General features: G+C 35.9%; 2 protein-coding genes across 3 annotated transcripts in view; one reads left to right on the forward strand and one right to left on the reverse strand.

Moving 5' to 3' along the window:
* Positions 1-1,043: 1,043 nt before the first annotated feature.
* Positions 1,044-14,151, forward strand: MS3_00004028 (uncharacterized protein). The gene is made up of 5 exons (XM_051211910.1): positions 1,044-1,098; positions 2,568-2,684; positions 9,791-9,911; positions 10,762-11,299; positions 13,357-14,151. Exons 2-5 carry the CDS (start codon positions 2,579-2,581, stop codon positions 14,092-14,094), a joined length of 1,503 nt encoding a protein of 500 aa, XP_051072033.1. The 5' UTR covers positions 1,044-1,098; positions 2,568-2,578; the 3' UTR covers positions 14,095-14,151.
* Positions 14,152-15,536: 1,385 nt separating this feature from the next.
* Positions 15,537-23,071, reverse strand: part of AARS2_1 (alanyl-tRNA synthetase) — a 28,786-nt gene continuing 21,251 nt past the window's right edge. For both annotated transcript variants that reach the window (XM_051211911.1, XM_051211912.1), the window contains 5 exons: positions 21,761-22,042; positions 19,710-19,928; positions 18,287-18,637; positions 17,882-17,971; positions 15,537-16,331 (listed from right to left, as the gene is read on the reverse strand). In XM_051211911.1, the coding sequence (XP_051072034.1) occupies positions 16,053-16,331; positions 17,882-17,971; positions 18,287-18,637; positions 19,710-19,928; positions 21,761-22,042 (1,221 nt within the window). In that variant the 3' untranslated portion in view covers positions 15,537-16,052. The remainder of the gene's footprint in view (positions 16,332-17,881; positions 17,972-18,286; positions 18,638-19,709; positions 19,929-21,760; positions 22,043-23,071) is intronic.

Below are 23,071 nucleotides of genomic sequence, written 5' to 3' on the forward strand. Positions count from 1 at the left end.
GTAATAACTAACTCGGTGTTATACGGTCTACAAAGCAGCCGTAGTACTTTGATACGTCAAAGGGGTAATCTACGTTAGGTGCTGACCGTGAGGTATGAATTCGAACTTAGACGTTTCGTCACACCATTCCCGTCCAACTCGAGTAGGCCTCCAGTCATTCGACATAGATCATCTACGTTGGTGATCTACAGTAGTTCTCCAAGTTTCATTTCTGTATAATACAACAGTCTTCATGTTCGTATTGAAGATTCCGCCTTTGATATTGGTTGATAGTTGTTTTAAGTTTTAAGTGTTCTTCAATTGCAGGAACGTGACCATTGCGTTGCCAGTCTTCGCATTTATATTTACTTACATTTGCTTAGATCTCCTTTCTTCGGCATCTTGATGAGGTATTCTTCTTTCCAGTTAATAGACACTTATGGAGCATGTTTGCATTTACCTCTTTGTCTGACTTTAGTTTCTCAGCTGGCATATTGGCAGGTTTTTCTGATATCCCACTCTCGATTTGCCTGATGTCCATCCTGATCTTAACGATTGTTGATGGAGTGATATCTATAGATAGGTCTGTAGGTCCTACTTCGATAACCGGTGGATTCAATTGAGCTGGTCTATTCAAGTGTTCCTCAAACTATTCTACCCATCTGTTCTTCTGTTCTTGAATCTCGGTGATTATACTTCCATGTGATGACTATTGTCTTCCTAATGCTCAGATCCACATTTTAAATAATATAGAGTTTACTAATTCTGTGAACCAAAGTTTATCTATCTTAATACGTCCTATATGCAAACCTAATTTCAAGGACGAATTTTGTCGCCTTATTGATTCTTGGCTGCAAATATTAGTCATGTTATTACTCAACAAATCTATTGACAATATGATCTAGTACACATAAAATAACATCATGGAAACCTTTCAAGTGTTTACAATTATATTTTTAGATAGAAATAAAGTTTACTTTAATAGTAGTTAATTATGAAAGTACAACACAAACTCATACAAAACAAAAGTGTACTTTGTTTTAACGATATAACAGGCAAACTTTCAAAGCCGTTATTTATAATCGCTCTTGAGAGAGGTTTTAGTCTATTAGCAAAACGGTAAACATTGTTTTTCTAAAACTATAGGAATAATGTTTTTAATTTTTGTGTTAGTGTTTACGAAGGAAATATCTCGATATATTCAACCTTACTTCCGTCTAAACTTCATTTGCTAGATATAATGTATGAATTTATTTCATGCCACGCAATATATAATACTCTATTATAGTCGGAGGACGTCGCTCAAATCTCTCAAGACGTTGGTTATGTGCTCAGCGGTTTTCGACAGATTGCGATCCCACCCAAAGCGTAATAATATTGGCAAGCATAGGGAAGGCTCGTTAATCAAAATACCAAATTTAATAAGCTTTGAAATGACAACTAACCATTCAGAGGCCTTCAAATTCGGACTTGATTTAAAGTACGAAACTAACGACACATTCAGTAAGTATACGTCCCCAGTAAGCCCGTACTAACCGTTCGGTTCTGCTATCTAGGTCACAAAAGCGAAATACAATTGTCGTCAAATTTAGTCTCATTGGAATATACAGACTGAATCGAGAATTCGATTAGTTTGCATGGATCTTCACATTAATGAGCCGCACTTCCAAATTACTGGGTTCCTGGAGCCTTCTATTTCCCTTGAAAACATGAGAACGAAAGTGACGCTAATTTGATAATCATCCAACATTACTTGGACTGCTAACCCGTACTAGTTTATACCGAATATTTATCATATTTGCTTCTTTTTAAAGGTTGAATCCTTCCTGCAAAGTTATTTCGATCTTTTTGTGATTTTAAGATAATTCAACTTCACGACTCTACAAATATATTTTGCAAATAAATTGTCGTGGTGAAACTATAATTTATAAACGAACCAATCACGTATAAGAAACTGGTCTCGGATTTTGGCGGGAAATTTACTCGTACATTTGGCTAAATAGAGCCTTGTAATTATAGCTGATGTTACTTCGTGCTGGAAACCCCAAATATATTTCCTAACCTCAACCATCAACTGGAAATCATAATTCTAATCCCCCACAATGTTTGGTAGTCTTCATTTGGTCCTAGTTACTGAGTGGACATTCTCAAAGTCACTTCAGCTTCGATTATAGGCTGTCCAAAAATTATAGTCTCACTACTGTCGTCCTAAGATCTGTAACTTACTTCATGTTCTAAGTTCTCAATTCGGCCAGGTCAGTTTCGATCAGCATGCATAGTCATATTGTTAAAATCAACAGCAAGTCTCATCTCAGGCTTCAGGGAAATTACTGTAGCTACGGATGCCTCTTTTTATTCCTGAATGTACTTCACGCATATCATCCAAATATTTGCGTAAGGTTGAAGGTATCACTATTTGATCACTGACTCACATCTGGTACTGGTTTGCAGCGTCAAGCTGCTCAGACTTGTGAATTTTGTACCTATCTTCATTATTATCCATTCAAGAGCATTAATTAGACTTATGCCGACTAAATATTTATTAGTTCTTACTTTTTTATTTAAAAACTATGTATGTTTACGCGAAGAGCGTTTGACAATGTCTGTATCTAGTGGACGTAATCCAAAGGGTTACTATCAACGGAGTCTCAACACTAAGGATCATACATTTAGAAAATATGGTCGTTCACTGCTCAATCCAAAATGTAGGCCTCAATATTTTTGTAAATAATTTCATTATTTTTCCATTATTCTATTATTCTTTCGTTTTTTTGATTCTTAAATTACATCCGTCTTAAGCTAATATAGTTATATGTGCTCATCAATGTTGGACTAAAAAACCCTAGAGAGTATTATATTTTGTACCAGGTACACAGGTTTTAGAAACTATTCGATTTTGAACCAGAAAGTCACAATGTACAACCTGATGCACAAGTACATCGCTTACCATATTTCAATAGAACGGAGATATGGAGTTATCAAGGCAAATTCCAGAATAGCAGTAGCAATAACAGTTTCCGTGGTAATCAAAAAGATTAGGCTTCGAAGTTACGATCCAAGGAATTTAGATGCTTAGAGTTTAGAGGAAGAAAAAGGACCGACTCTAATGCACGACGAAAACGATTTCAAGCCATGGCATCCAGAGTCTTCAACCACCGGTTGAGATAATCCCACGGGTTACAACCACATAGTTTGCACCTACTAACAGTACAATCGTCAGTGCCTTCATCGACTAAATGTATGTTTCGGTTTGGTCGTCCTCAGCTTTTCTTCAGCCTACTCTTACACCACCCAACACCGCTCGTCGAAGCACATCGTGGTTATAGATACGTAACACATGTCCCAACCACCTCAGTTTATGAAGATTTATAATCTCATCAATCGATTTACCACCACTACCTAGTACACTATTCTTAATACAGACTTCACTTACTCAATAATACCAAAATACACAAGTTATGCTTCGAAGACTAGTAATTTGCGAATATCCTTTATTCTTATCGGCCATGCTTTACATCGATAAAGTAGGACGGAGTGAACTGCTGTACAGTAAACTCGTCCTTCAGTTGGCAGACAGATGTATCGCCCACGCTACAAGTGAAGCAACTTGGTAAAAGCCAATCGAGCCTTCGGAATTCGTGTCGAGATTTCGTCAGATACCGGACTATCAGTACCAATGAGACTCCTACGCTAAGTGAAGCAGTCAACACGCTCAACTACTTCACTTCCTATCATTAATTCGGGCGATTACACAGGCAAATCTTGAAGTGACACTTTGCACTTGGAGGGAAAGAACCGTATCCCAAACATGCTTGAATTGTTGATTATGGAGGTCAGAAGACTCAGAATTTTTCAGCATCCACCAAATAGAACTATGTTATCTGCGTATTTTAAGACAACAGGCGAATCTCTTGACAGATCACTGCCCAAAAAGTCAGGCGATGAATGTGTTATCCCTAAAACTATGTCAGTGACAAAATTAAGTAAAAATGAGGAAAGCTGGCAAGCCTAACGAAAACTAGTTGAATCGCTTTCGATGACAGTTTAGCGTAGGCTCTCGAACAATAATGTTCAAGTAGAGCCTGTACAAGATTAATACATTTCTTTGGTAGGTCTTCTAATAGCGGATATTGCCACATAACCGTACCGTCAACGGAGTGGAACGCCGCCGTGTAGTTCAGAAATACAACTACAACTGGACGTTGAAATGCATTTCTAAGTTCTAGAAGCTGCCGTAGGGTATGGATATTTGATCCATACATCCATATCCAGGTCTGAAATTAGCATGGCTCTGTCGGGTTTGCTCTTCAGGAGCTCTACGTAGACGTTGAAGTATTACTGAGGCTGAATTTTTAGAAACTACATTAGTTAAACTGATTTTTCTGTGATTATCACAAGAGGAGTTGAGTCCTTTCTTATAAGCTAGGACGATCACCGATCGAGACAACTTAGATTTGATTAGATCTGGTTCACAGATTTAAGCTAAGATCTCAGTGAAAATTACTTCTAAAACTAAACCACCATCCTTAAAAATCTCAAGGCTTAGTCGATCAGACCCTGTTGCTCTCAATTTGTCATTAAGGTTTCTAGAAGATATTGAGTAACTAAAGTGTGGCCCAAAGCTAGTTGAATTGTTTTCCAAAGCATTCTGTCCATCGGTTCATTCTTCTGGATTAGGAGTGAATATCGGTTTTGTCTACTTCCTTGACAGTTTCGCTAACAGCCAGATTTCTAATACTCCTTTCCTTGATAAGTCGGGACAGTTGTCTACTGCTACCTTTCGTGACGTAATTATGATATGGAAAGAATTTAAGAATTTATGGCTTCGTGAAAAGTATACCCATCTAGTTTTAAAAAAGATTTTGGATCATTTATCAGATGAAGTGACTGGATGTATGAAAAGTACTAGGCTCATTTTAATTCAAAAGACTAACTAAACTTCTCGTTTTGAATTTTGCTTGAACTGGGTAGTAGATTATTTTAATTTGCCGTTACAGGTTTCGACAATCCCGTCCCTATTACAACGCTGATATGGTGATATCATTCTCGTACTCTTTGACTAAAGTTTGAGTGCAGACAATGGCCACATAATGCCCTGATATGGCCGAGAGTGGGGTGGGTCCGCCCTCCTTCTCGAAATACTCTCACACGGCCGCGCGTATACAGCCTCTGCCAGGGAAGTCCTACTCACTGCCTTCTCGCACCACGGGTGTTGTTTACGAAAATGAGAGGACGAAAAGCGAATGTCCGGCGCTTTAACCGGATCCAAAACCAATGGTGCACATGGGCTACAGTATCCTGTGGGAAAAAATGGCGTATGAACCAATCGTTGGTCACCGGCTACCATGGGACTGCATCTCCTTACGATGCTCCACTGCCTTGTGGGTTAGACCTTTAGGTCAAAGGCTCGGGGTGTGGCTCCCTTAGAAAACCACCTGCTTCGGTTTGGGCACCCGGGCAGTATCACAGCCCACACGCAAATGATGAACTCTCTATATCTATGGAAACTACTTTTCTCGCTTCGAAAAACAATCAATTGATTCAAATTATTATCATTACTATTATTGTCATTCTTAATACTATTATTATTATTGATTCATTATTATTATTATTATTATTATTATTATTATTATTATTATTATTAACCACATTATTCACCCTCTTTTATACTTATACAGTGGCTCGTCTTTGGTGGAAATTCGACTGTGTCTAAACGTTCTCGAGTCACTGTCCGGTTGAAAATTGTATGTTACCACCGAATACGAGAACTGAAGCAGTTTTTCTGAAACCACGTGCACCATTCAAACTGGCTGCCTTCAACGTTCGCACACTTATGCAGGTTGGTCAACAGATAGGGCTGGCTATGTCTTTGGAAAGTCTTCATATCGATGTCTGCTGTCTATCCGAGACCCGTATTCAAGACTCTGGCGAAGTACTACAAATTCGCTCTCCATCTGTCACTTCAAAAGCTTGTTTTACGTGCGCTTATCCGGAGACCCCGTGGCATCTTCGTCTGGTCTTGTTGGCGTTGGTGTCGCACTAAGCGCTAGAGCTGAGGCAGCACTAATCGATTGGATTCTCATTAACAGTCGGTTATGTGCTGTGTTAGATTAGAAAGTTCCATCAAAGTGAGAAGAAATCGGCATGAGAAACGATGTCTCTTCGTCATCTCCGCCTATGCTCCGACAGATTGCAGCCCGGATGCAATCAAGGATAAATTCTACCACCAGTTAACTGTTCTTCTCCAGAAGGTGCGTTCGACAGATATTGTATTACTGACCGGGGACTTGAATGCTCAGGTCAGGCGTCTAGGCACAGAAGAGAGTCGTTTAGGTGGCCGATGGGGATTTGTTGGTCGCAGGTCAGATAACGGGGACCGTCTACTGCAACTTTGCACAGACCACAACCTGTTTCTGGCTAGCACTAACTTTCCGCACAGTCATCGCCGATGTGCCACCTGGCGTCCTCCCTCTGCATCTCAAGCCTGGAATCAGATTGATCGAATCGCGATCAGCTACAGCTGGCGTGGTTGTGTACAAGACTGCCGCTTCTTTTGGAGTACCTATCTGGACTCTGATCATGCCTTGGTCTGCGCTAATCTTACCTTACTTTTCAGTGGCCAACGAAGTGACCGCCACCAACAAATTTATGTTAGCAAGCTGGTTGCAACTTCTGTTGTAGCCCGTCGGTCTACTCCGGGTGACCGTGAGTTTGACCACAAACGAAGGATGTTACGTAGTGAAATTGGGCAAAGCTTGCTTAAGGACCGAGAAGCCTGGTGGTCGGAGCGTGCTAATGAGCTGGAAGCAGCAGCTGCATCTGGTAATTACCGTAAGCTCTTCCAACTCATCCGAGCCACTGGCAGCAAGAAGTCTGGTGTGAGCGAAACAATCTGCGAGGATGATAGGATGCCAGTCACTAACATCCATCGACGTCTTGGACGATGGGTAGATTTTTTCGAAGGGGCACTTCAACTCGCCTGCTGCTCCGGCAACGTCAGTCAGACTGTTCTGCCCTCCATGGCAAGTGACGACTGATCCACCAAATGAGGCGGAAGTCCGCAAGGAACTCCAACTCTTGAAACGCTACAAATCACCTGGCCCAGATGACTTACCTCCGGCTCTTTTTAAAGATGGTGGTCACTTTCTGACTTAGGAATTGACGACGTTGTTTACAAATGTTTGGGAACTAGAGAGTGTACCAACGTCATGGAATGAGTCGATAGTTGTCCCTATCTTTAAAAAGGGTTCACGTCGTTCCTGTAACAACTATCGGGGGATAAGTCTACTTCCGATTGCGTCCAAGCTATTGGCTTCCGTCATTCTTCGTAGGTTGTTCAAAACCCGAGAAAGATTGACTCGCGAGGAGCAGGCTGGGTTTCGTTCTGGTCGAGGATGTATTGATCATATCTTCACCCTCCGTCAAATGTTAGAACACCGTCATACTTATCACAGGCCAACAATCGTAGTGTTTCTTGACATTAGTGCTGCCTTCGATTCGTTAGACAGGACTGTTCTCTGTGATTGTCTATTGAAGAAGGGTGTGCTTGAGAAGTTTATTAACATCCTAAAGGCCCTATATACAAACACCTCAGGTAGAGTGAAGGCATACAACTACCTCTCTCCATTGTTCCATTCGAGCAGTGGGGTTAGGCAGGGTTGCACAATCTCACCATTCCTCTTCAACTTTGCCATCGATGACATTCTGGAAACAGCTCTTATGAATGTAAGTAATGGTGGTGTGGATCTGTTGCTTGCAGAAAGACTTCTCGACCTTGAGTATGCGGATGATATTGTCTTACTGTGAGATGATGCCCAAGTCATGCAATCCGCACTTAATCAGTTGGCAATCAATGTCAGTAGGTACGGTATGTGCTTTGCACCTTCGAAGTGCAAAGTACTTCTACAAGACTGGTAGGATCCTAATCGTGTACTCACCCTGGATGGTGAACAGATAGAAGTAGTCGAGAAGTTCGTGTATCTGGGTAGCTGCATAAGTACTGGTGGGGGTGTGAGTGATGAGATCACTGCACGTATAGTGAAAGCCAGAACGGCTTATGCCAATCTGGGTCATGTTTGAGGCCTTCGTGATGTTAGTCTGGCAGTAAGAGGTTGGATTTACAACGCGTCGGTGAGAGCAGTTCTGCTCTATGCCTGTGAAACCTGGTCTCTCCGAGTTGAGGACGTTAGACGACTCTCTGTGTTCGATCATCGTTGTCTCCGAAGGATTGCTGAAATCCAGTGTCAACACCATGTTAGTAATGCAGAGGTTCGGCATTGTGTGTTCGGGCACAGAGACGATAATGTAATTGGTGTCACTATCTTGAAACATCGACTTCGGTGGCTTGGACATGTTCTACGAATGTCGTCCCAGAGAATTCCACGTTGTGCATTATTTGCCGACTCTGGGACTGGTTGGAAGAAGTGGAGAGGTGGTCAGTATATGACATAGTGTCGTGGCATGAAAGAAAGCTGCAAAGGACTGGACTGTGTCGGTCCTTCACGACTCCTTGGTTGGTGTCCGAGAGATGGTGCAACCCAGTGGCTAGAGACGTTATCAGATATGGCTGAGAATAGAAGCCAGTGGTGATCCTGCTGTAACCTTCTTTTTACTTTCTTCATAAAAGTGGTTGTATCTTCCTTACCTGAAAGATTTCTTCTGACTGTATCTTTCCGTTCCCCCATTTTTACCATTATTATTATTACACCACATTACATCAATCTCTTCGTTATTATTCTCTTTTTTTCTCCTTCCCCCTAAATTCTCATTGTTTTGTGTGGCGCATTCTTGTACCATTATTTATGTGTTCAAATAAATAATAATAAATAAAAAGACAATGTCTCAGTCGACGTTTCTATGACAGAGTACTCACCTACGAACTTTCTAATAACTAGTCTATTTAGAAACACATTTCAATAAAACAGAACGTGAATAACTGTTGTTTTTTGCTGCTATTTCACTTAACTTTATTGTTTATACAATAATTGCATAGGTTGTTGCTGCATAACTATCTCGGTCTCCAAGAATTTTAATTACCAATGCACAGAAAGTGAATATTAGTGTGATTACAATTAGCGTGTTAAGTTTTGACTAGTTTGAATTGTTAACGCTTAGGAAGCCTGGATTTGGTGCCTTGTGGTCTACGGATATGGGCTGTTATTCTAAACCATAATTCGTGAAAGTGATTAATTAACCTTTTTCATCCATTTCAGGTGAAACAGTTGTCCAGTTAGAATTACTAATAGTATTGTTTGTAAATGCTGAGATAAAGTCCTAAAGTTATCAAGTATGTACGTCAGTAATTGAAAGTGGATCAGGATATAAAGACAGAAGACTGTGAACACAGATGAATGAGTTATAATGAACGTAAATAAGATAGGAAGAAATGTACAAAGCATTTGTCGACTTGTGCGAACTGTGCACAGGTTAAACATATATGTGCAGTTTAAGTCTTGTAGCTTCAAAGGATATGTTTGTAATACATACCGACAACAAGTCAAGAAAAAAATAAAAAGATAATAGTACTCGACTCAGATTATTTCGGTCAATCAAACTATAATAAATGTCGCTGAATCAAATTTATGGAACATGGACTCATTCTTAAAGGGTCAAAAGTGACTAAAGCTAGAATTTCGGAACTGTCTGCTATGGTTTTATGCTCAAATGATTACTTTTTTGCTTATACTGTTTTTGACATTGAAGTATTTGCTACGTCAGGCAGCATTTATTTTTATTTATCTATTCAGAAATTACTTAACGATAACTCAAATATTTTCCCTTCTAAAAGCTATTTTCAATAATATTGATTTAGTCAGTTCTTCAATAAAAACAGAGAAACATTGGAACCAAATCAGTCTACACTCTAAAAAGGAACCACGAATTACGCTACCGGTGAAACCGACGGGATATAAAAGTTCAATACTTATACAGAGGTAAATCATATATTATATACTCTGTCCCATGTTTTCAACTAGTGAGTGTTAAGTGAAATTCTTATAGCATCTTACATAGATTTGATTTCTTATGAGTTAATCATGATTGATATAAAAGGTTAATATTGGATGTAAAGTATATTTTTAGCTTCTCTGAGAAAATAATTTATTCTAGGTGTTGAATGAACTCTCACCTTTCAAGTTTAGTCTTGTAGATACATAGATTATAACTCGGAATGTTGTTCTTAAACTGACTTCTGGAAGCAGTCAACTACATTTTGTGAAACTATACTCGATTACTGATTATTTTATATTGATCTGTATATCTTTGGGGACAACAACAGTCTGATTATTAAAACACTAAACTCATACAAACAGAGTTATAAATGTAACTGTAACTAGATAGATCTGGACATCCATGAAACAGTAACACGTAGATAATATACATACCTTAGAGTTTACAAGGTAAACCTTTATGAAGTCACAGAATCGTATGCTAGCGTTATATACGTTTCTTTAATATCAAATATCGAAGTAATAACATTTTATGAAACGATGTTTCAGTTAGTGTACTCTCGTAAATGACATATGACTGCAGCATCCGGTGATGCGGCTTCACTACATGATTTCCTTCGGAAGAAACCCATTTCATTCACTCGTATGTGAATTCTTTATTTTGAATACTGAACCTTATGTTAATCCAGTGTCATATTTTGTGGTGAATATTCACTGGAGAACCATTCCAAAATGATTTTGTATAACCAACCTCGACATGAAAACTTGTATGCATTAAGTAATTTTAAATCGATGGCAGACTGGAATAATGTTTTCGCATACTCTCATGTTTAAGGAAAAAACCAAGGAATACTGCCGTTAAAAGTGATGTCAAGGAAAAGCACAATCAGGTTTCAAAATGTGAAAAACTGTCAAGTCAGACAGAAGTGTCCCTTCTAATAAGTACAGACAAAAGTAAATCACCTGATCTTCGACACATACCTATATGGTTGCGGAAGTCATTGAAGTTTGTACAAAATTGTTTTCTTGAAGCTCCTCCGAAATTAACAGACAGTTCTCCCCATAATGCTAACAAAGAGGATGGAAACGCTCCACCGAATACATTTCAAGTTGTTCATAAGTCACTTAAAAGTGCTAAAGCTAATATATCAGGTAATCTCGAAGAAATCTTCTCGAAATTGGGTTTAGAACAATGGATAAAAGAGTACGAAAATGCCCATGATGAAAGTGTGAATGAAAACTCATCCAAAGATCAACATATCATTAGTAGTTGTTCAAAACAAATAACTTCAAATTTAATCCACTCAAACCAGAATGAATGCCTATTGAAAAAACGATTAAGGAAAGAATCATATGAAGAGGATCATTTACAGGTTAGCGGTTAGCTGTAAAATAGAAAATTTAGATATTTTAATAATTATAAGCATTAAGCTTCCCTTGATTCAGAAGTTCAGTTTTGTAAGTAAGATAATCTAAAAACATTACAAATGCTTCACAGTTGATTGATCACTGGGTGGTGATCAATGTCATGTGTGTCAAGTCCTTCTTAGTGCGGATCGAATACTATCGAAAAAGTTGCAATATGAGGTGTACCTGTAACCTTGGGGAAACTGGTGCTGACGAGTGCCAAGTAGCACGAAACTCGGGTCCAGGGCTTCCTGTTGACTACCTCCAACCACCATATTATCTCAACATAGTACACGCAATGTCGAGTCATCTAGACTAGTGGTCACATTGCAACTTTTTCGATAGCATTCGATCCGCACTAAGAAGGACTTGACACACATGACATTGATCACCACCCAGTGATCAATCAACTGTGATTACATCTCAGTCCTACAGGTCGGTCGCGGCCCGGATAGCCCAGTGGTAACGTCTCTGACTGTGAAGCTGGATGACACGGGATTGAATCCGTCAGGGTGCACCAGTTTCCTCAAGATTACAGGTACACCTTGCTGACGAGTGTCAAGTAGCACGAAACCCGGGTCCAGAGTTTCCTGTTGACTACCTCTAACCACTATCTTATTACAGATGCTTAAATGACACCCATACAGTTAATTATTTTGGGTTATAAATTGATACACTATTCAAAGAGATGATATACACACATAAATTAGAGCATAGACGTAATTTGATATTATGCACACTTCATATTTTCCAAAATCTAAAATCTAAACATGTACTCACATTTTATGTTGCTGGTTTCCAAAAAACGAGACAAAGAATAATCATGGTAATCGGAAAAAAGTGCTAGGATTGTTAAGGAAAAAGTTCCATATACTTTGATTGTAATTAGAATAACTGGATTTTATATTCAGGATTATATAGTTGAAGTTATTTACTTATAGTCATTAGAAAAGAGTAGTTCTCAGAATACCTTCAGAACAGGTACTATTCATATATTTTCAAAATAATAAGAAAACGTATAGGGAGATATTGACGTTAAATAAAAAACTAGTCAACAGATGGTGATACAACAACACAAGGTGTTAAAAACTTGTTCATTTATTGTATTCTGTAATATACCTTGGTTTATATATAAAGGGTAATGAGAAGGAAGCTTATCGATTGTAGAATGTCGATAGTTAGACCAGACCCACAAATGAAAGTGCCCAGTCTGCATTTCGTAATGACATTAAACATGTGTTCAGCATATAAGGTAAACATTTATCCAGTTTACATGTAGTGTACAGATTACAATATCAATTTAACGAAATAAAACCAAGAATTACTGCTGATAGCTAGTCATAATGATGGGTTCAGGAGGTCTTTGTGAAACTTTCATCTTGTTGGGGATGTTTCTGTTGATTTGGTAATACATAAAAAAAGAATACGAAATATTCTAACAACCTGTCATGTGGTTTTGAAACAGACTAATAAGAAATCCCAACATCATACTGATAAACAGCATTTTACATCACTGAAGAAAAGAGAGACACTTGGAAATCTAAACAGTTTCGGAAATCGTAATTACGATATAGCGTATGATAGTCGTTTAGTTGTTATTCATGTATTAGTTGATCGATTCAAAAACAATATCTACAAAAGACTCTAAAGGTTTGAATAAAATGTCATATATGCTATTCAGAACAATTTATTTCGTTTTTTGAATTTTACTCGAATCTTTGCTACACCGAGCTCATAAACATTCACATTAATTTCATTTCTATAAGTACGTGAAAGTCTAGTGGGGATTCCGATTCTGAAATACCACAAACTTAAAACAACCGAAAAAAAATGACAAACTAAGGCGAATTCATGCTATCCTGCTCAAATCGCCAATCTTAACGTTTTAAGGTAACCGGACTACTTTCAGTATGTATAAGCATGCAATTTGTTGCCTATATATATAACTATCGATTTACTAATTTTTCATTTAAAGTAAAACAAATAAGTAATACATTAATATTATTTTTCCTACAATTTTAAGGGGCAATTGGTAAGTCCAAACACCATCGAAAATCAATCAAAATCTTGTCCATCGGATTCAGAAAAACAAAGCAAAGACAAAAAGACTCAGTTTTCGTTGCAAGATAAACTAAATACACCATTACTATCAACCTCCAATGACAAGATACACCATACGAGTTTGGACTTATTATCTCTTGAAGTATTTGATCGGCTACAAGGAAATTGCTCAACAAATTCCAAATCCCCAAGTTTGGTAAGTAATAAAGGATTTAGCCAAATAGGCATACACGGCAGACCGACAGTGCTTAAAAACAATCATCATGAATACCCAATAAGGTCATGTTACCCAAGAAGTTCATCTAATTGCAGTAAATGTCTTAATGAGCTCCCAACGGTTGAAAAACAAAATCGTGACACTGTTTTGAAACAAAACATTATAAGGTGTGATGACATAAATTTCGGTCTCATAAGCAGAAATGAATATGAAGTTGGACCTGAAAGCCAGAAAATACATCGCTGGTTAGATGAAAATACATACTTAATGAGTGGTTTGTGCCAACCCGCGTTAACAGATACTTGTAACAAAAAAAGGAAACATACAACTCCACACAAGTCTGATGTAAAATATGTCAATCAACAAGAAAATACAAAACATATGGATTGTGCTTTGAACATCGTCTCTCCGCCTATGCACCCAATCTGGGATACACCCGAAGATCTCCGAACATCATCACTTACTGACTTTCTTCGCTTATAAGACTTTTACCTATTATGGATTCACTTATTTAAATGGTATAAATGTTCGACTGGGTATTGTTTCGTTCTAAAAAAACTATCATGGGAAGTGTTTATTATCTAGCACGGTACAATCCCTAGCGAATATACCTGAAAGCTATCGAAAGCAGAATAAACCTGACAAATTGGAATGATTCTCAACACTTCATTCTTCCGTTAGTTAATGCTTAACCCCATATTTATCAAAAAATGTGCACAACATAACAGAATACGGAAAGCCATTCTAAATATTCATTATGACCGTGTTACGTACTTTTAGCGTATTGTATGTAAAGGCATACATGGATAAATCTAAACCACTAAAACGAAAGAAGTCTAACTCGAATCTAGTTTTCTAATCCAATTACATAAAACAAAAAAAATATGCCTGAGTAATCTCAAAGATTGAGCTTTAAGTCACTCCAACGTTCTGTTCAATGAACCGGTCCGAACTTTTCAGGGGAAATGATCGGTTTCGATTACTCATACATCCAAGCCATATTTTTTACGCATAACAATCACGTTTTTTTTGTGGTAACAACTTTCACATAATTTATTCTTCGGTTAAAAATACCTAAGGAAAAAAGATGAGTGAACCATTCTAATGTCTTCAAAAATAGAAAAGTTTTGGTCAAACAATGCAAGCCAATTTATTGCACAAAATGTAAAAATAGTGAGCATTTTTACTCAGATTTTATGACATTCGTTTCATAGATAAGTAAACTAATTTCCCATCATATTTGAATTTGTACGATTTGCTTCACGATTACAATGAAACTTGAATGTGACAAAAATATCCCTTTAATAATTTAACGCACTTTAAACCGTAACAGATTTCATGAATGATAGGAAGAATTCTTAAGAATAAAGCTTTCATACAACTCTTAGCTTTATTTCATAATAAGCTATACAGTTTTCCATGTTCACGCGTAGAAGTTTTGTCAATGATTTTCGATTATTTACAATTCGATCTTGGTCTTTATTAAAATATATCATAGCAATTTTGTTGTTGGTTGGATGGATAACAATACTCGTCTTCTTGATACTATCATATACTTTTAAAGCACTACAAAATCTTCCACATCCTTGTCACCAAAAAGACTTTAAAGGCTCCTTCACCACAACAGCCTTTGTCATCTATAAAAAATCCATTTGGATTCGTGTTCCGATTACGGAACGCTCCTATTATCGCTTCAAACGCAACAACAAAACGACTGGTTACAAATATGAATATGGTGATAATAGTAATCTTAAATTCTCCTTCGTGCATATCTATTTACTATGTAAGAAAGTATTCATATAGCTAAACATCCAGAGTTCATGACTGCTGCATGTCTTTGAATTTCGAAGTGATAAAAAAATATTAATATGCTGATGGGTAGGAAACTGATGACAGCATAAACAACTATGAGTATGTATTAACAAGCACATTAAAGTAGTGTAAATGGTTCTAATACATCAGTTTGACTTTTCTTCCGTTATTCGAAAAATCCATTTACTATAGTTCTACATTTAACTTGTAATTTTCTCAGCCAATTGAATTTATTGACTAGGAAGGTCATATTTCACAAGCAATATCATCATACAGACGAATACTTTGCATTTAAATTTGTGAAAAAAGTTATTTTACAAGGAACATTATTTGTTTCTAATATAAACAGCTAACTAAGCGTTATTTTTAAAGAATAAAACCTTTTCATCATTATAATGAAGCGTTCATTCTGATAGAGGACACTTTATGTTTGATCATAAGTGAAAAGTTGCTATAACAGCAATAAAAAGAAGTTAGTAACATTTTCAGAAGTTTTAATGTATATTGTTTTAATATAAATACGGAATTTACAAACAAATATGCGAATTGTAAATATTTTGGGAATGAAAGATCTACAAAAGAAAAGAGAACAAGTTATCATATATTCAAAAGTTTATAAACTACACATTTTATGCTTCACCGTAAACTGGACTCCGTAAAATTGAGTTTACACACTTTGCCAACAACGTATGATAGTCATTCCAATCCAATGGTTGTTGCATCTTAGTCATCGTGGTAAAAGTATCCGCTGTAGGTGAAAGTTGAAGGAACGCATATTTATACCGGTCATCATTGTTTAGATGATTAGAACGTAAAGGTCGACCTTTCACTGTTAAATGCACTATTCCAAGTTCAGTAGATAAAAGTTTGGCTATCATATGTGCCAAATTCAAAGCTGTTTGATTAGCCTTTAAAAAAATCAAAAAATGAGTGGATGTGAACAAATATGAATAAACCGCATTGGAAATTCTTATTAAACATATCCGCAAGACTTTTGTTGATTTCTGTAACTTCGCAGACTTAGAATATAAGAATTACAACGATTTTTTATCATTAGCATGAAGTTCACAACTAAACACGTCCTTAAATTTATAAAATTCCATCAGTTGGTGAGGGTTTCTTAATAATTCCTAATTGGACACATATAACCAAGATAAAAGTTAAACGTGAAATAAACGCTTGTTAAGATGGTAGACGATAACGAGTAAGATGTAGGGAATTATAAGTGCTGAAAAACAAAAGACGGGGTAATGACTAGTTCGAATTACTGCCACAATTTAGCATAATATACGGAGAAACAATGAACAGGATAAATTGAACTTGAAAACATCATAGAATAATAAGCGGGTTACAGAAAACACGAATGACTTCAAGTGAACAGTAATTGATTTTAAGTTTTATTTTATTAAATGACGCTGCGCCACAAACAGAGGGTTAGAGAAGAATAGGTGGATGAAAATAATTTACGAGTCGAAATTACGAAAGTAAATTGTCCACTTGACAGGTATTACGAAAAATGAAAAACGTAAAGGTCATTATGACAACTGAATAATAGTTATGAAAAAATTGATAGAGGGTAATACTAATTAATTATGGTTTTAAATTACAACGCAATAATAAAGACAAAACAAGACCAAAGCATATTGCAGAAGGAAATTAGGACCAAGGAAGGGTGAGAGGTTGGACGTATCGATTTGGCACACAGAGTTCGAGCTTGAACATGTGGATCTCCAAAGCCTTAGCAGTTTTTGATTCGACCTCTTTACGATCGGGTCCCTTTGACTTTTTAGATTATTTTGAAGGAAAACTTGTTTGGAGTGACATTCCTAGAGTTGATTAGGTGCTGGTGTATTGAACTAGTGATTGTTTTGGATTCACCTTTCAAAAGCCATACCGGGTAATGCTCTGAAATGAGCTTTGAAAGTGATCGATTTGTGCAGCCAATGTAACCTGTCCCACAGGAGCTAGTCAATTCATAAATGCACATCGATGTGGTCCACAGCGGAAGTTTATCCTTAGCATCTATCTTTCTACAGACATGTAGTTAATAGTTGAATTCATGATTTGATTAAAGTTAGACCACCATGGAAAACCTGGAAGCACTGAACGACTGTTTCGTCCTAGTATGGGACGCCTCAGCAGTGTGTGTCCACGACATCCCGAACGCGAGACCCGAACCCGTTCAGTGCTTTCACGTTTTCTATGGTGGTCTAGCTTTAAACGGCTCATGATTTCAACTATTAAATTACTACAATCTCCACAAACTCCCATTCTGATAAGATTTATATTTAACAGACAATTATGAATACGAATGTACAGCTTAATTAAATGATTTCATCAAAAAGAAAATTTTCTTCGTTGGATTTTATTCACTTTTAATCAACCAAATGATAGGTTAATTTAATTAAGCTTACTGAATTTTATACGTAAAACAATAGACGTTTTTGCACTGACTTACATGTGATTTTGGAAAATAACAAATAGCTAAATTCATACTATAGACAACAAACGGTTGAGTCGTATTGAGTTGTATAAATGCAAAAATAAGCTGTAAGATAACAAAAAAAACAGACAGTAAAGAAATATCAAATAGTCAAAACAATTTCTTTTAAAAGTCATGTCAATTAATTTTACTGTTAGATGTATACATTTTGATTGAAAACTAAGAGAAAATCGGATGGAAATGTCAAATTTATATTTGCTTTTACGTCTGTCAAATGAATGGATATTCTAGAGAACATCGAAGCCATGGATTATACCAGATATGATAAGTACCACTCTATACTTCAAGAAATATATAGAAAGTAAAGAAATGATTAAAACAATAGTTAAACAAAATCATTTATAAATTAAAGAAACTTACATCATCTAATCTATGAAAATCAAGTTGAGAAATTACAGCTTGAGATGTTTCACAGTTATTATTTCCAATCATTATTTTCATGTTATCAATGTATAATTGGACATGGTCAGTATCAATGATATCTGTTTTATGATTGATACGGAAAAGATTGGTTTCTAACGCTAATCGAGCATATAATGGGAGAAATCCAGTATAATGTGGATCATTTAAAACAGATTCATACCAATCCATATGAATGGCTGCTTTTTTAGGATCATGAATAGCTTCTTTTTCTCTTGATAAACCTTCTTGAATCAATTCATTAGCACATTGATGTGCAGATTTAGCCAAATGACCAAAAATGCAAGTGAACTAAGATGAAGTAATCAAAATACATAATGATGTTATGTGATTAAAAAAAAATACACAATACAAAACTCTTACACAATTAGTAGAAGGAATTAAGCAGCTGATAGATAGCATCATTATTGTAAACGATTTTGTAGTCGGCTTTGGAATAAGACACTTTTCTTACTAGTCAAAGACAGCCTCGTACCGTTGTTGTAATTAAAATATCGACAGACGGATAAATCATGACCGTAAATTTAACTGAAATTTTTTATGAAACTACTTGATGCTAAGAGAATTGGTTATGTACAGAACAATAAGTTAACATTTTACGAATACTGACATTTTTTCTTGTTTTTTCTACACGAAAGTAGAGCCCTATGTTTGAGTACACTATGTGATTTATTACGGAGTCAGGTTATTTATGATTTACAACAGGAATTTCGAAATCGAACAAACTTAAAATAATTCTATTCGTTAAATGAAATTAATAAAAGTAACATGTAATCAACTGATTCGTAGGGAGATTAATTGTTCTTAAGATTTTATCTATTCATGGTTTGTTTGCTCGTAGCCATATACGTTTTCTTAAACATATATGAAGTAAAACTTGATTGAAGGGTTTTCAAACTTTAAATCAACAGATAAAATGTTGAAAATCGGAAAAAAATGTAACACACGTCCACCACGATTTGTCACTTAATCCATGAATAAATGATAAAGTCATTATGCCACAGTTAACTATTGAAAACGATTAGTAAATGAGTAAGTGTAAGTTAGTGAGGTTATTATAGAACAACTATATACTCAGAAGTTAATACATATTTATTTTTTATTTGAATATAAGAAACTTAATTTTTTTTGACGTAACAGAGTATACATACACTTTCATTTTGATGCTATCGAGCAGAAATTCGATATGGTTTAAGGATAATAACTATAGTTATTTGTCAATAATATGATAAAGTACAAGAATAGTGAAATATTAACTTGAGAAACTAATAACACACGAAACAAACAAGTATATAGTGACAAGGAAGAGATACTTCTAAAGTTTATACACTCAATCATAAATACATAGTGAAATTTGGCTTACTTCTTTGACTGTTTTTCGACGTCCTTTAACTGCAACCACCGCTATATCCAGTAAATCAGATAACTCAAAAAGATGTGTCCCTCCGCACAATTCAGCTGAGATGACAGAATTAAAATCTGTTAGTTCATGATCATTGATTGAGTGTTTTTGTTTTGTTATACACACAGTACGTACTTTTGCACTATACTCCTCCCAAGGGAAGTATCGAATTTGTTTCACCTTGAAAAAATAGTATGAAAAGTGATTTTTAGTTTATTCAATAAAGACGGGCTGATATCATATACATAGACCCTGGCACAGACGTCGGTTTGCACAAGTCTCCATACCATATTATCATGGCAAAATGAAAAAAGAAAAAGAGGTCAAAGTAGCAGCAATAGTAGGATGACGAAAACTTGGGAATATGGTTTAAAAATGTATTGGGATTAAGCGTCAAAAGAAAGGTAAAGAGTGAATGCATTTGCGTCATTGTGAGCCGTGATACCCAGTGTCCAACAACTGACCAATAAGGAATAATCAGCTGTACCAATATAGTAGGAACCCTTTAGACGCTTACGTAATAACAACTACAAAAAATTAGTCGACTATAAAATTAGGATTAGGTCTCAGGGATGTACACGTGTGTATCTAAGGACAAACATTGGAAGGGAAGAGACTAAAGTCAATATTAGCATCTCTGAGCACATGCTTCAGAAATTAATATTAAGAGGTCAACATACTTTTGATAGTACGACCGTTTATCATTTACTTAATTGTGGCAGAAGGTTTACATTTCAAAACTATACAAAATTACCAAAAAGCAAATGATTTTAAAGTTGTTTAGTTTGACCGATGGGATTTCTATTAAAAGGCTTAAAGTAAATTTATGTATTTAGAAAAATGTTCTAATCAGTCTTGGACTATGCTGATGACCAACATTTAGTTGCATCACAGGTAATTTTGAACTTTCAATTATAAATCTATTCTCTTTACTCTTTTCTATACCTTATCTGACATTTACACATTTTTGTCTTATAAAAAATCCTTTTTTATAATTGTTATTAAACAACTTATAACATATATTATTTTTTAGTAACTTGCTTCTACGCTTCTTAAAGTCTTTTTTCTGGAATGTTCAGATTATCTAACGTATAAATAAATATTCAGCCACTTAACGCCATCTCTTACGATTTCTCCACAATTATTACTCTTTCTTTCAAAATACACTGATGAAAACTTTTCTGATATTATGATATAAAGAATGTACACTGCTTTGTTTAATCTAAATAATTAATACTATTTATTTCTAGATTGTAAGTATCTGGAGAGAAGTTGTGAGATAAATAAATTCATATTATTATGTTACAATTGTCTTTCTTGATTTATTTAAATTTACAAATGGGAAAAAGTGAATGAACGAACGATCGATTACTTTAGGAATAATTATAATTTGAATAACATTTCTATCATACAATGACGGGAAATAAATATAACAAACTGCTATACGGCTGTACAAGGTACTGATATTTACTTTTTATGATTAAATTATGTGACATTCATCTGACGTTGTTGCCTATTAGTTCGCGTGACATATAGAGTAACAAAATGAAATTGATACTTTAGAACACTAAGTGATATGGTGTAAGACCAGTAGGGCAGTTTCATTGCCTCATTACACAGAAGATGGGTATCCGAATTAAGAAACAACCAATGATCTAGGAGCAGAAGCTGCTCATAAATAAGCATATTATAAACTGGGTTTCTTCAGAAATACAACTGAAAATTGAGCAGCAGATAACTAAGTATTGCAGGGGCACTACTTACAGGTGACAAAAATTTGATAAGAATGTAAGCAGAAACCATTACTGTAATATAAAAAGAAGACTCCTAGATTACAGTTCTGAGAATTATTTAAAAAAATATTAATTTAGTTTTATAAATCCTCCTTTTCTATAAACAATTTATACGTATCTCCACTCCAGGTGACTACATTTTAACGTAGATAATATGAATATATATTTAAACGCTTATAACTAAGTTCACGCTATGTCGAATAAAAATCCGCAACTCACTTTTAAAGCATGTGCCAATTCTGTATTCCAAATGGAAATAAATCCATTTTCATTAATTAACTTTTGACACTTTTGTTCTAATTGTCTTGTAAAATTACCTAAATCTTCTTGCATTAGTTCTGACGCTGAACCGATAATAGCAGCTTTTACTGTGAAATAATTGGGGTGAGAAGTACCACCAATATGTTGGAATGCTGAAGAATGCGATAGCACTGATGATTCTAGAGCTGATGTAAATAAATGCTGACCAGTATGTGAACACATGAGATTAAATCTACGTTCCTGAAGTCGAAAAAGGAGAAAATAAATATATATTTCCTTATGGAAAGTCGAGTTCAAAAGAATTATACTAATGGCATGGTTATTTGAGTGGGTGCATTTTAATATTGTTCAATTGTTTTATAAGTTGTAAGGATGGATGTATGAATTTCATTACGAGAAAATAACGTCTCTGCTGACAACTATGTGAAACTTAGTAGGTCAATAAAAATTAGCATAAGGCATCTGCGAAGATTTAGGATTTTCAATTTTAGATCATAATCTTGGCTAAAACTGTATTTGAAAGCTGAGAGCATTGGGAGGTCGATTTGTCCAAGTGTGGGACTCTTCAGTAGTGCGCACCTACAACCCCACATACGGGAATCGGTCCCGCGCGAGAACACTTGCACACTCTAAGCTACTGAACCAGCATCTACTAGTGCTAATGTCCAACTTCAATCAATCCACATTATAGAAATTCCATTTACCATTTGACGCAGATAATGGTCTCATACTCCACACGGATTGAATTCCACCGCGTCCATACTAGGACGAAACGGCCGTCCAGTGCTTCCAGGTGTTCACTGGTGGTCTAGCTAAGATTACTTCGTGATTCTATTGGTATCTTTATTTTAGATGAAAACTAAGAACAAAATAGAAGAATCCGCTCTAAATTCGACGAAAACAACAACGGAAGTTATCTCATGACAAAAACATGACTGCAAAAGGATAGTAGATTAGAATGATATAAGCTCAAGTAAGAAAAATAGTAAAGTCAACGATCGATACATGATTTCGGATAGTGTGATAACACTACAACTTCTATGACTGTCAAACACAAATGAACGAAAGTATAATTAAAATGGTGGTTGGTTGTAAATACACAACGTAAAATGCGTGTTGATATGGAAGAAGCTAGACAATTTGGACTTCGCAGATGACCTAGTCCTTCTATCCCATACACTCTAACAAATGTAAATGAAGACAACTAGCATATCAACAGACTTTGCAACAGTAGATATCAGCATACACAAGAGAAAAACAACATCCTCA

Source organism: Schistosoma haematobium, chromosome ZW (genome assembly GCF_000699445.3).
Source record: "Schistosoma haematobium chromosome ZW, whole genome shotgun sequence".
Lineage (NCBI taxonomy): Eukaryota > Metazoa > Platyhelminthes > Trematoda > Strigeidida > Schistosomatidae > Schistosoma > Schistosoma haematobium.

Bases quoted from the DNA above. Each gene is read 5' to 3' on its own strand.
- MS3_00004028 (XM_051211910.1), top strand. From the start codon at position 2,579: ATGTCTGTATCTAGTGGACGTAATCCAAAGGGTTACTATCAACGGAGT. The intron at 2,685-9,790 runs GTAGGCCTCAAT...ATATTGATTTAG, and splicing joins TTCACTGCTCAATCCAAAAT to TCAGTTCTTCAATAAAAACA. The intron at 9,912-10,761 runs GTAAATCATATA...CTCATGTTTAAG, and splicing joins AGTTCAATACTTATACAGAG to GAAAAAACCAAGGAATACTG.